Here is a 15,324-nt window from a genome sequence, read left to right on the forward strand (position 1 = left end):
TTCCTATCCATCCAGCAGTAATAAGTAATAGTGCTGTGGTAATGTGTGGGCATACCTATGTATTTCAACGCATCTGTTCAACATGGAAGAGTAGACCAAATAGCCCTCGAGCGTTAGCTCCAGCGGAGGGTCCTTCTATCAGCAGTGGTGTATGTCAGCAATTGCAGGGCCGCCCCTTCACTTGCACCTATGTTCGTTGGTTTGCTGCAATGATTGTCATCAGTAAACCGCATCCAAAGCTAAACGCTTCTTTAAGCGAAACACTTAAAAAAAGGTGAATGTATCTATTTACCTTCATTGCTGGCAATCCGAATTAATATCAACTCTTGAACACAGTAAGCGGGCCTTGGCAAGGACGCATCGCAGGCAGAGATGACCGAGTGGCAGCCGCAAGGGGGAAAACGCAACGAGAGGATGCCCAGTGCACAGATGCAGCCAGGAGGCCAGCTCTCGTGTGCGGGAGAGCGCGATGGACTGTTGCATTGGAGCGACTGTGAGGGATGGCAATGCCTTCATCTATAGTTGATATTGATAATAATGATGATGATGATGATACACCCAAGTATAATCAGTGTTGTTGCAATGGAGGCCCTTTAACATTTTATCTCGCCTGATATACAGGAGGTTGTGGGTCCGATCCCGACCCTGACGCCTGTATATTTGGAGTCTGCATGTCGCTCTCCCCTGTGGTCGCGTGGATTTTTCTCCGGGTCCTCCGGCTTTCCCCCTCCATATTTAGAATCACACATTTAAAGTATTTGGCTATTTACATTTCTAGGTGATAAGCCACTTGGTTGAGCTGTTATTTGTGGCCAGGTCACTTCTGAAAGAGAGCTACATGGCTCAGTGGGCCTTACCTGGTAAAATAAAATAAAAAAATTTTAGTTTTTAATAATTTAATATTCTGGTTTCCTGTCAGCATGGGTGACTGGTTCTCAGAGGTGAGTTGCATAACACCCCACACCTTCCAACTCAAGCCAAATCCTATATATCAGCTTAACTTGATGACAGTAAAACGAGATGGATTATATGTTTAAAAAGGGAGATAAGTGTGGATGCAGTTATGTAAGTCCAGCCGGGTGGCACAGTAACAGCAGTGCTTGCCTCAGCCAGAAGAAGTACATGAGTTCAAATCCCGGTCAAGAGTCAACAAAACGAGTGTCACTTAGTGGGCAGCCTAGCGTGGTTTTCCCGTGGATCACCTTCCTCGGCCACAGCAATGAGGAATTTCTACCACTGCCTGAATCACACGTGAGCACCAACCAGTGCTCATTTGCATATCGAGGCCAAATGTTCACTATTTCTCATCATGTTAGGGTCATCAGCCGTTGCATTTTTTGTTCCAATTTAGTGACGTGGAAATTTCCTGGCAGAAGTTAATTTCCGCAAGAAAGTCTCTGTGGTGGGCAGTGGGGTGTAGTTTCAGAGTTTTCCGATGTGGATGCTGTTAAATGTGTCGGTGGCCTCCGACAAATTACATCAACCTTCCAATTAAACTCGAGTATTCTCAATGATGATGGTGATGCCGATTTCATCACGAAAATCATCAGTATTGTCATGAACTAATATTTAGTTTAAAAACATATATTAATTACATTTATTTAAACAGGAAAGCCTCACTTGAGGCTTGAGACTTTGTCTTTAGGAGGTAAAGTCCACTGAGCTATACAGCTCTTTTTCAGAAGTGACTTGGCCACAAATGATAGCTGAACGAAGTGGCTTATCACGTGGATATTTATAGCAGCCAAATACTCTAAACACACGTTTATAAATGTGGATGGAAAAACCGGAGGACTGAGAGAAAAATCCATGCGACCACGGGGAGAGAGAGACATGCAAAGTCCAAATATACAGCAGGCATCAGGGTCGGGATTGAACCCACGCCTCCTGCATATCAGGCGAGGTCGTGAACGCCTGTGTGGGGTGTGTGCTAATGCAGAGAAACTCCACAGGAAACCCACGCATACAAAGCAGTGTCGTCTCCCGACTGTTATTCGCAGTACCTCTCTGGCCTCTCCATCGCTCCGCTATATAAAAGGGCCATTGCACAACATGTCACCAGTTACCGTTTACTTCCGTTGTAGGGCAATGTTATGGCCAAATACGTTGAGCTTTTGTCATATGACGCGATGGAACAGTGGCGTAGTGGTCAGCGCACTGCACTATGAACTTGGTGAACTCAGCTAGATTGCCATCCACGACTAACACGAGCAGGAGAGTGATATTTGAACCTGGTTATGGGCATTCTCCCTCCAAACTACCAACCCACACTGACCAGCAGAGCAAAGTAAAATAAACACCCTAAAAAAATGACCGACAAGTCATGGAGATCCCTTCATCCAGCAATTAACTTAGAAACGGCTGTACATAATTAAATATTGATACGAGGGGAGATAACGCTCCAACGTCTCGCACCTCCGATTAGCACGGTTGGCTACACATGATGAAAAATAAGTTCAACATACGTACGTACAGAAGTGGAATATGAACCAACTTTCTGTACTGCCAACTTTTGACAACCCTGCAGGGTTAACTATATGTGATCCTCAAACCCCGACCTTTGCCTCGACAGCCATGGACTTGAGGTGCACCGCCCCCCCCCCCCCTACGCCGTGAGAGAGATCTAAAAGGAGACCTCTATTACGGACACAGACTATAAAATTACAAGGTCACTGTGCAGCTCTCTCACGCCTACTTTCCACGCCGCATTGGGACGCCGTGAAGCCAGGAAGGGTAATGTCACATTAAGAAGGGCAACGGCTGGAAGATGGCCCATTACACAGAGCCTGCTTCGGTTGCGCGCCAGAAAGCAGGCCGGATGGCATTGGGGATTTCACGCAGAGAGGAGGGAAGCGGCGTTGAAACAGCCGGCGCATTGGAAGGAGACGAGCGGCTGAGCGACTGAGGGCTTTTGAAAGTCGATAGGCCTTTCGCAGACGTTTCTAAAGCCACCGAATCTGTGGCATGAGTGAGAATAATCATTGGTGCAGAAGTTCACATACTGGCCCAGATTCACGGTTACCTGGGTTCGTTTCGGGTCGTGGACAACACTGGTGGCAAATGGCATCTGAGCTTTTGGTTGAGTGTCCACTAGGGTCAATAAAAAAACACAATGAGATCTTTGTGAGGTGTGTTAACATCATGGCGCAAAAGTCATGGGTGGTTCATCATGTTCTGTGTCAGCTTTAATAGGTGCTTACTAACGGAACTGGCCAGATATTGTATAAAGACCAATGGGGTATATGGTTTTACGACAACGACATGCACATTGATACTAATCGATATGCGATATCAATTAAATGTGTCTCCTGTGCTCACGCAATCATGCGGTGCCTCTCACCTCAAATGGTGATCTTGAACAAGTGGTGGAAATTCCACATTCCCATGACAGCGGGCAGTCTCCCTATGTGACAACCACTGACTTCTCAGCACGCGATGCAGCCTCATCCGGAAGTGCTCATTTCGTGAACCCAGAAGGGACATTGATGAGAATCTTACTGATAATGAGCCCTGCTGTTTTAATATCCGAGCTGTGTACCCGGGTTTCTTAAGTAACACTGGATGCGTAATGAACACCAACATACCCAATGAGACTTGAAAAACATTAAATCCCAAGCAACAACAACCATGGCAATTCCACTAATTAATTATTTTCCTCAACCAGTGTCTCAAGCGTCCCGCCCACACCTTGTCACGAAGACCGCTCCTGTGCGATTGTGGGATTTGTAGGAGCCCTTGAATGAGGTCCGATGAGGGAGCATGCAGGCTGGCACATGTGTCAGCAGCATCTCGGCTAACACGTGTTAGTGGCTCAGCTGGTGAGCGTGCACGAGAGAGCGAGTGCTCAGTCAAGCTCACACCGTGAAGGAAGCCAGCGTCGGCATGGGAGGGCATGTGGAGCTACAGAGGAATTGTATTGGATCGACTGCAGTGCTGGAGAAATGTTCCTATTTGAGATTGCCATGTTTATGAATCCATATTTTTTTTATTTGTTTTCTTCACCAATTTTACCACGATTGTGTTATCGGTGTCGTGTGACGAGATGAAGAAACCATTCGGAAGCTCGCAGGGTATTATAATATTTCATGTGGGAAGAGTGGATATCACAAAGCTACTCCTGAGATCCCTGTAATAAAACTCTGAGCTGCACATAAAGGGGCAGCAATCGTTTCAACCCGCCCTGCTTAAAAGAGGAACGTATTTGTTTAATAATTCTCAAGAGCTGAAATTTGGCCAAATTAAATACAGAATTAAAGTTATCATGATTGCATATATGTGCGTTCATCGGTGACCGGCCTGGGACCATCAACTCATTACGCTTGAGACTCTGGCTTTAACCACAAGCTGCAGCCTGGCTTTGAACCCAGAATCTCAGCAGCATCAGCCCAGCAGCCTGAGCTCTGAGCCAGAGGCAAACCTCAAGACGGAATCTTGAATAAAGTGCTTGGCCACAGCATCGGCCAGGACTGTTTGGGGCAAACTCAATTCAAATTCCATTCGGGGGGGTCGACAAAATGATTACCGCTTTGTGCAAAGTTAACATTAGGTGTCCAATGGAGAAACCTGCCTTGACCATGAGGGATGTGTAATTTCCTCCACTTGCAAATAAATCACCATTGGCGATGAACACTACGATGCTCTTCTGTGCGTGGAGTCACCTCGTCCTAACTCCTGTGCATTACCCTGAATTGACAATAATATAATAAAGCTTTGGTTTGTAGCTTAGAGGGATAATGCTCACATGAGAGAACTGAGTCTCGTAACACTAAGAGACAGTGTTTTTAGCTGACTTACGTTTGAACTGACCTCATTTCTAGAATGTATTGTCGGACTTCTGTTGGGTTTACAGTGCAGGCACTGGTGACAGAACACAGAAAAAACCCACACACACTCGACATTTGGCTTTGCATATGCGTTTGTTTTCATCCTAATGCTGGAGTTTTACCAGACACCAGTAAATACATGCAAAGCGAACCACTCATCTGCAAGGGAAATGCAACTCACAGTGTCCCCCTGCTCAAATGAGCTGTGGGGTGGCACTCATCTCTGTGGGCAGCTCTGAGCCAATGGTGGAAATTAAAAAGCACAGGCCTTGCGGTTGCGATAATGGTAACAATGCCAATTACTTACGCATCAAAGCCCCGCTGAGTCTCGGGACTCTTCTTTATGAAGGTCTTGCAATGGGAGGTTTTCCCAGTTCCACTAATGAGTGTTTTTGCTTCATGTGGGAGGAACATTGCGGTGACCAGGAGAACGCTCGCGCATACGAGGGGACGTCGCTCACGGCTGCCATCTCTCAGTCACCTCACGTTCCCATGCCCACAACACCAGCCGAGCCCTCGCGGTCACCCCATCTAACTAACCAGACTCGTGCCTGCTACATCTTCTGAGAGCCAATGAAGTGGGGACCATTTAGGGTGATTTCAAAGCAGCGTCGTAATTTGGTCGTGAGTCCTGTTGACATGCCCACGGATATACCCCGGTGGTGTCTCTTCGAAGGTCAATCCCAAAGTTGGCGTGATGCTCTGCTGAGGAAGGATGCCTTTGTATATAACTTCAAATGATGATTAAGCCTCTTATAGAATTAGGGGCCTGCTTGGGAGATCTGGCCATTCCCGTTGACAGAACGTGCAGAGAAACCTTGCTACGTACGAAGAAATCACAACGACATCTACAGGGGGAGGTTTGAGATCTACTTGCTGTACTGCACTCTAAAGACACTTTCATCGCGCTTCCATTGGGTCAATGGATCACATTCGATAGCCCTGTCCCTGTGCTATTCACGAATTGCCTCTCGCATGCTCTGCTTTGTTGTTGACAATAGGAACCGGGGGGGGGGGGGGGGGGTCCCTGTTGCGACGTGCATTGAAGAGGGTGATCCATTCATAGATACTAAAGAACGTGTGTAAAGTTGCCGAGAAACAACATTTCAACATGTCTCGGACCAATCTCAATGCACTCGTTAAATATCTAAGCACTCTCCTCTGACATATGGCACTATCGCTTTCACTGTTAAGAAGAGGGTCATTAGACATGAGTGGGGTACATATAAATTGATCACACTGTTTTATAATAGGTGAGTCAAGTGAGATTAACACGTAGACTCTCATGAACAATATTATCCATCTTGATGTGAAGCTTTCGTGACTGCAGGAATCCATACTCTTTGGTTCTTTCGGTAAAGTCACGTAGATAGAAAAATAATAATAGATCACGACGTTTCCATCGCCACACAAGCAATCGTCTTCAGGTGGGAGAGAGAAACAGGCTGCTGAAACAAGTCCATTATTATGTTTTCTACCTACGTGACTTTACCGAAATAATATTATCAATAATAAAGGTGTTTTTCGGTGAGACCTGTTTCGGTCTTAAATAGAGTAAAGGTGATGTCATCGCTGCGAGCCTATCAGGTGCGAAGACCGAACTTCTTCAGAATCCTGGCTATCGCCTGATGAAGCTGGTTGTTGTAATCACCAGCGGTACATCACGGTACTCGAATTGTAAATGTCGTCGGTTTACTCGCCAACACACCGGTGCACTGAAGTAGTAACTAAATTACACATTTTGTTTACGTAACAAACCTCACAGATTGGCTGTGTTGGGTGGTGGCGGGTTTAACGACAATTTTATATTCATGCGATCTAACCCCAAAACAAACATTGCTATGGAAGTGAAGTGAGAGCGTCTCCACGCTCATATAAGCACATCAGACGTGTTCATCCCTATTCTGCAGCCCAGCGCCATTTGTGACTTGTTCGTTTTCTCCATAGGATGATCACCGTTGACGTCCCACACAAAGCCGTACTGAATTCACCAACTCCCAAAGATAACAATAAACCCTATCCAGGATTTAGACTGACAACCACGAGTCGTGCAGTCTGGCCAAACGTACATCCGGGCCAGATTTTAATAAGATAACAAAAAGTTGAAAGGAACAACTTTTGACGGCGAAGATGGCAGAGAGTAAATTTCAATTTCATTATCAAACAACACGAGAAAATCCATTCTATTGTTTATCACGAAACTTTTCTTCCAAAGAGATGCATGGCTGTGTGCCACTGTTAACAAAGCATTCCCTTCACCTGCCTCTGACCAGACACCCGGACTCGGAGCCAGAAAGAAAAAAAGAATGACAGCGCCAGTTCTGGCTCATCCATTGCCTCCCAGTATTGGCCTCGACAGACCGACTGACTTGACGACAACGTCCCATTGTGGGCAAAGGGGGGAACGGTCACGCGACTGACACTCTCAAACTCCCCGGACGCACGAGGCTGCTCTGGCGATGGGGTTGAGTGGCGGGAGACTGCATTGTAACCGCGGTAAAATTACGCCGCACAGCTCGGCGCACGACCCTTACACTCGGGGCACGGGCCGAGAGGAGCACCTTGCTTGGAACTCTCGCTCAGCACCACAGCCCAGTCAACTCCTGTTTTTGGACTGTACAGTCCTGTTCTCCTATCACGCAGTTCCCTGAAGAACACCGCGTTATGGAAAAATGGCGTTATAATAAATAATATGTGATATAGGGCAGAGCACGGCCCCGGATAACACGAGAGATGCGTTCACAGGCTGAACAAAAACTGCGGCGTGTGGGTAGCATCTAGAAGCATCCAGCAGCATCCCGCGTTGTACGCCGAGGCAGCCGTATGGCCGCTAATTCCTACTCGTGCAGCGTAGCACCGTTCACTCAATCGAGTTATATCCGATTCACGTCCGCGTTATAAAAAAATGCGTTCCCTGACACATCCATCGCGTTGTATCCGATTCGCGTCATGAAAACAACACGTGTGCTAGGAGAACGCACTGTGATTTGAATGCCTCTTATCGCGCAATGCCTTTTTTTATAGCGAAGTCCGAGTGTTTGTTCAAGGAAGGAACTGTCAATGCGATTGACAATATGCAGTCACAGCTGCTGCCCCGAGACGTGACTGATCCCGATTCATAGGAATGTGGAATTTCCAACATTGGCTCTGCCGCCACCAGTGGAGTTTCACACTACCCATTGCCACCCAACAACTTCTCTCTCTTCAGGTCAACCATTATAATTTAATTGAAAATGTATAATAAGCCTGCCTCATCAATTTAAATTAATTTGTATTTTGTAGCTCCCATATATTTGTATAAAAAATGCGTGAGAGCTGATTTTAAATACACTATGTAACACAATTTTTGTTCCTGGGTAGTAAGTGTTATTTCGTAATAGCTTATGCCTAAAAAGTATAGAAAATGGGTATTATTCTCCACAAACTTTGTTTTTGTGACCAGCATAGTGATATTTAGAAATTTACATATTTTGAATGAGAAAACAGGCGAATTTGTATCTTTTTGTTCACGTAAAGTCAGAAAAAAACACATATGAATAAAAATTAGCATGTAAGTATACTAAAGTAATACAAAAATTACTACAAAAGATTTAGAAGTGAGTAGTTTTTCGAGATTAATGATTATACTGTAAATCACTTTCACGAATCAGCCCCCAAACGTAATATCACATCAAGATCTCGTTATACTGTCCTTGGTAGCGGTGTTCAAAGTCCAATATATCCTGGTGGAAGCGCTCACCTTGTTACTCCGAATATGCTCCCATGTTCTCCTTGAATTTATCAAGATGAGCATCAAGGATATGGACTTTAAGGGACATCCTACAGCCCATTGTGCCGTAGTTCTTCACCAGAGTCTCAACCAGCTCCACATAGTTTTCGACCTTGTGATTGCCCAGGAAGCCACGAACCACTGCGACAAAGCTGTTCTAAGCCGCATCCTCCTTAATAGTGAGCTTCTTGGGGAATTCATTGCACTCCAGGATCTTCTTTATCTGTGGTCTGACGAAGACACCGGCTTTGACCTTTGCTTCAGACAGCTTAGGGAAGAAGTCTCGAAGGTACTTGAAGGCTGCCGACTCCTTATCTACAGCTCTGACAAATTGTTTCATAAGGCCCAATTTGATGTGCAGTGGTGGCATCAGCACCTTCCGGGGGTCCACCAGTGGCTCCCACTTGACGTTGTTCCTCCCAACAGAGAACTCGGTCCGCTGTGGCCAGTCTCGCATGTGGTAGTGCGCCTTGGTGTCCCTGCTGTCCCAAATGCAAAGATAGCACGGAAACCTGCTAAAACCGCCTTGGAAACCTATCAGGAATGCCACCATTTTGAAGTCTCCGATGACCTTCCAGCTGTACTCATCATACTTCAAGGCAGCCAGCAAGGTCCTGATGCTGTTGTAATCATCTTTGAGGTACACCGAGTGAGCCACGGAAAGACACGGGTACTTGTTACCATTATGAAGCAGCTCGGCTTTGAGGCTCCTGGATTAGTTGTCAATGAAGAGGCGCCACTCATTCTGATTAAAAGATATTGCCTCGAACAGACTGGTCAGATTGTGTCAGAAGCAGAGCCGATCTTGATGGGTGAAGAAGCTGCAAAAAGGTTGGTGACGCTTCCTCTGATCTGTGACTTGCACACCTTCATCCAACAAATTCCACTGCTTGAGCCTCGACATCAAAAGATCGGAATTGGACTTGGTGAAACCAAGATCTCTGATCAAGTCGTTGAGGTGTTTTTAGTTGGGGTAGTATGGGTTTCCCTCCTCAGCTCCACCTCAGAAATTATCTTCTGGATCTACAAGGTCTTCCTCGCTCTCTGACTTGCTGCTATCTTTTAAAGACGGCTGCTCTCTCTCCGGAAGAGTGGGTACGGTGAGCTCATGGCAGTGTGGTACCGGGGTGATGGATGAAGGTCTGGATACGTGATAGCAGGTGCATTCTTGCCAGTCCAACGTTTGGAAGGGTCCACCATACAGAAGTAGCAGTTGATTGTATGGTCAGTAGTTTCCCGCATAATTATTTGGATAACGAACTTCACGGCTCTCTTTTCCCCTCTGTACCATCCTACAAAAATGCATTTATTTCACCCATGACTAATGTGTAAGATATTCTCACAAAATGTTTCATCTTACCTATGAAAGTATTTTTTGTCTGTCTGTCTCTCTGTCCTTCTGTGTACGCGACTTGCGATGGATTTAACTCACAAATTGTGGAGTTTACGTTTAAAAAAAGTATCCTGATACCACGCGATAAGCCCTGTGGTGAGCCAGCGCTATTCGTATTTCACATCCGTCAACTTTAAAGTAGTTAAATTAACAATTTAGTCCTAATAATTATTATATTACTACGCTAAGCGCGCATCTGCGCATGCGTGAAACATTGATCTGTGGTTACAATGCACACACGCGATCAGTGGGGGGGTAGGGGGGAATTCTCATTCGCATTAAAAATGCAGAAAAAATACGTAACGCTGAGGTAAATTCTTCAAAGTGTGATGTCCTCTTCTCCCCCCCCACCCCAATGTGTGCAGGAACTACTATAGAGTCGGTAGATGCTACTACTATAGTCCTCGGTACTAATGTAAAGCGGGCGGTGGGATGGTGGGGGGGCGGGGTAGCAGCCCAGCCCCAACCTGCCAAGGTGCCACCTCGGCTGCCTGGGCAATCTAGGCGAGGCCAGGGGCTCTGCACAGGGCTAGGCCTCACCACGGTACTCTGTTAAGTTAGTAGTTAACTGCTATAGAGTCGATAGATACTATTATGGAGTCGCTATATACGACTATAGAGTAGGCAGATACTATGGTAGAGTCGGGAGATACTACTGCAGAGTCGGTAGATGCTACTGTAGAGTCAGCAGACACTGCTATAGAGTCTGCAGATACTACTATAGTCAGTAGACACTGCTATAGCGTTAGTAGTTACTGCTATAGTCAGTGGATACTACTATAGAGTTAATATATATGACTATAGATTCAGTAGATACTACTATAGATGCAGTAGATACTACTGTAGAGTCAGTAGTTACTACGATAGTAGGTAATTACTACTATAGTCGGTATATAATACTACAGTCTGTAGATACCACTATAGTCAGTATATACTGCTGCAAAGTCAGTAGATACTACTATAGAGACAGTAGATACTGCTATAGAGTCTGCAAATACTACCATAGAGTCAGCAGATACTGATATATAGTTAGTAGTTACTACTATCGCCAGTGGATAATACCATAGAGTTAGTAGAGACGACTATAGATTCAGTAGATACTACTATAGTCATTAGATACTACTGTAGAGTCAGTATTTCTACTATAGATTTGGTTGATACTACTATAGAGTTTGGCAGATACTACAGTCAGCAGAAACCACCATGGTCAGTAAATACTGCTACAGTCAATAGATACTACTATACAGTCAGCAGTTACTACTATAGCGTCGTTAGATACTACTGTAGGGTCAGTAGGTACTACTGTAGAACCAGATCCTACTGTAGAGCCAGACGCTACTATAGAGTCACGAGATACTACTCACTCTGTTGTATGTAGGGTGTGTAGGTACATTTGCCTACGCGGGGGTAAACATTTTCAGAAATCTTTTAGATCAACTATTTACCCCCAGCTTTCTATTACTTTTTGGACTTCTGCAAGCCTCTTATAATTTTGTTGATGGACAAATGGACAGACAAATGACACGCCGGGCTTTCACAATAGCTTAGTATTTGTGTATGTATATGTAATGTTTTAAAGACAACTTTTGAAATATTTTTGAAATAACATTGAAAATTGTAAAACATTTTAAAGTAGAAAAACGTTTACAATTACATTTTTTAAATCACATTTTATAACATAAAATTACGAGCAACATTTGTCCATCTTACCTTCTAGATTTTTTTAGCATTGCTCGCAGGTGAAATGAGGTGCCCAGGGTTTGTCTTGATCCCCGATAGGCATGCCGAAATATGCCTTGTAGGCCTCACACATCTTAGCAGATGCTTCTACAGAGTACTTTTTTCGCTCTTGTCTTGATGAATTGGCCACAGACATAGCAAAATGCGTCTGCCGGATGCTTGCAGCCTCTTGATTCCATCTCAGAAAAATGCAGATATGTATCCATTTAGGCAGCTGGAACTAAACTGAACTGGTGGGCTTAAGGCCCCTGTATTTATATTACTATTTATATGACTGGAAAGTTCTAGAATGCTACTCCAAGTTTACTCAGCACTTAATCTATCTGGAATGTTCTGTAAAATAGATACATTTCAAAATATCCTTTTCACAAAAGCAAAGTTTGTGGGGAATAACAGCCATTTTCTGTACTTTTGAGGCATAAGCAATTAGGAAATAAGACTTACTACCCAGAAAAATAAAATAAAGAAATAATTGTTACACAGTGATATTATTTTAATTAATCTTAACAGCTGTGTCAGTGTTAATAAAACAATTAACCATAATTGTTATTTTTAACTGGTTTAGAAACATCGAATTCTAATGACATGTTATAGATCATCATCAGACGAAACAATGTCCATCGGTTTTGCAAGAGGCACAAGAGTACTATAGAGTGGATGTTTACAAAACCTGTGGGCAACGTCGTCATTTGCCGGGCTAGGACATTGTGTGACGTTTTGTGGCCCGACTTTTTCCTGCATGCCTCGGTGCACACCCACCAGTAACGTGGTGCTTTTGAGATGGGGTTGGTGGATTATTGTGAGATCACTGTCTCGTGAATTCCCCTCCCACCACTACCACCCCCCCCCCCCCAATAACTCCCATCCCCCATCATGCTCGGCTGAGAGGTGGCCAGGAGGTGACAATGCACAGAGAGGCTTCCTGAGCACATGGTGTATCTGTGGAATGGTGAATGCCAAGCCCTCGTATGAGGGGGGTTTCTCTTACGAATCGCTTGCTTCTTTCTACTTGTAAAACTGTTCATCATCAAATTGGCCAAACATCTCAATGTAGGGCCCTCCTGCAAAATATAAAAACTTTGAAACTCTATCGTTTTTTTTTTCTCGATCAATATACAACGAGATTCATCCGGCATTAACAGGTCTAGAATTAAATGACTGAAATGTACGTCATATAACTCATATGATTGTAAAAGCACATCTCGACATATTCGGTTGCAAATTAAAATGTTTAACACCTCAATAAGTGCAAATGCAACTTTTTTCCGCAAACACTGCAAATCATTTTACTTATCTCCATTTATAGAGCGGAGAATGCTTTTTAATGTTCAATTTAAAAAGGTCACACGTTAAAAATGTTTTTTTACCATGATTTCATGCGGGCACAATTTCGTGATTTGGCATTTTCAAGCTCCTACATTTACAAGATGAAGTCTATTTGTTTAATCGAGTGTTTTGCAATGTAAAAATAAAAATAAATACCTTCCGTTCCGTTTTATGCGACTCATGGTCTGCACGGGGCCGAACAACATTTTTTAAAGTTCGATCATCAGCCCTGAGGGCGACGATGTGGCCAAGCGGTAGCGCGCTTGCAGTTGAAGCTCAGAGGCCACCCTGATTATCACTAGGGGGTGCATTACATTTTAAAAAATCCTGGACCGTTGACTTCACGGTGGACATTAAAGATCCTGTGACGTTATTTGAAAGGAGTAGGCCAAGCGTGGCAGCATTACGCTTAAAATTTTACCAAAAAAAATACAATTATCTGCAAATGATTTAATGATGTAAGGCTACATAGCAACATACAGCAACGAATAACATATATACTAAATTATCATTAAAAAAACATTTTTTTTTTAGTCACGGTATTAAACTCACCTTACTCTGCAGGAAACGAGCGCGACAAATCGTTACTATAAGCTTGAGCAACGGCAGCAGTGGCCGTGACCGTGCGAGCGCTCCTCACCATGAACAGAATGATGGGCAGCGGCTTGGTGGGCAGGCCCAGCTCGCCGCGCGGGTACTCCTCGCCGTAGTCGTTGCCGGCCGACAGCTCCTCGAACACGGCCACGAGATCGCGGAGCGACTCGGTGACAATGGAGCGCAGCAGGTTGGACATGAGCGTCGCGACGCTGCCGAAGAGGTGGTCCATCCTCCTCGTCCTCAGCACCTGCGACGGCAAGAACGGCAGGGTCACCTCACCCGTGTCGCGCTCGAGAAGGGTTTTGGACCCGCGCGTCATTCGCCACGACGTCTGACGTTTCGCTCCGTGTTCCCCGGGAGCTTCGTCGGTAACGCCCGTCTGGAAGCAAGTTCGGTTCCCCGAGGAAGGAGAACGTTGGACATCACGTGGTGCAAGCCGCGCATCGCATCGGAGAGCCGTACGGCGCGACGTCGAAACCTATGCAGCAGCAGCATCACTGCTGGACACTCGCCAGAAAGGGCAGACTAAAAATACAAAACTGGCCGACGAATAAAATAAAGTAGACACAACTCCTGTGCCCCCTAATTAAACAGTGCTGGCAGAGGCATTCAGATAAATTTAAGACAGCTTTCAGAGATTACATCCCCCGACCTAGCCCCTTACCAAATAGCAAGTTACTAGGTCGAATACATCTTACGTGGGCTATGACACTGGAACAGGGCCTGCTTTGCAAATGGTGTCACAAGGGTTTTGGTGTCCTCATTACAGAAGGAATTGGTAAATCACCGGGGACATTATGCAGCAGAGAACTATAGATCTCCACGGACTGTGTTTGTATACGTGTACAGTTACGAGTGCATCTGGACAGGACGACCTGCAGCAGAGCACTCAATGCGCATGTAGAAGGTTATGGAGTTACAAATCATGACCTAGATTCCAACGTAGCCCATCACCAACAAGGGTCAATAAAATAATCTCATCTCTGCCACCTCCTGCACATTACAAGTAGGGTAAGAGTTCTAAGCCTTTCATGGCTGGATTCCATACAGAGCCCAAGGTTTTACAGCTGATGGGGCCATAATGTCAGTTGATAAAATCAATAACCAGGTGGGATGCCAAATTTCTTGCAGCTCTCACATCGCGCGCACGACCTACAATTATATGCGGCCAGGTAGCGCGAAGGCCAAATGCTCCAATTGACGAAAACAAGGTTGAAAATTCACTTAGCCCAGCCTACCCTCCTGTCTACATTAATAAAATGAGCGCCACGTTTGTGGGAAGTCAACAGTGGTCGTCCGACGAAGAAGAGACTTGGCTCCCGTGAAAAGGAAGATGAAATTTCCACCAGTGGCTCAGGGTCGCTAATGGAGATGAGTGCTGGCATCATTGCTCATGTGAGCAGGAGGACACTTTGACCCTTTGAGATGTCCTTGTAGCTTGTGCTGCAGACTCGTTCCGTGTGCCCTCAGCACTTCTATACTAATTTTCTTGCTGTGGATTTCACACCTGATGATGATTGCTTGTGTTGCAGTCGAAATGTCGTGAGAATTTTATTGTTTCAGATTTTTTTATTACTTTATTATTTCCCTTCTACGTGACTTTACCGAAAGAACCAAGAATATGAATCCCTGCAGTCACGAAAGCTTTAAATCAAAATTTCACTTCTATACTATTA

The 15,324-nt window shown here is 45.0% G+C and overlaps 1 protein-coding gene across 1 annotated transcript in view; it reads right to left on the reverse strand.

Moving 5' to 3' along the window:
• Positions 1-15,324, reverse strand: part of LOC133349529 (dynein axonemal heavy chain 3-like) — a 622,240-nt gene that overhangs the window by 519,034 nt on the left and 87,882 nt on the right. The window contains 1 exon segment of the mRNA XM_061563065.1: positions 13,692-13,895. Coding sequence (XP_061419049.1) covers positions 13,692-13,895 — 204 coding nt within the window.

The sequence above is a fragment of the Lethenteron reissneri genome, chromosome 30 (genome assembly GCF_015708825.2).
Source record: "Lethenteron reissneri isolate LAM-NWPU_2019-01 chromosome 30, ASM1570882v1, whole genome shotgun sequence".
Classification (NCBI taxonomy): Eukaryota; Metazoa; Chordata; class Hyperoartia; order Petromyzontiformes; family Petromyzontidae; genus Lethenteron; species Lethenteron reissneri.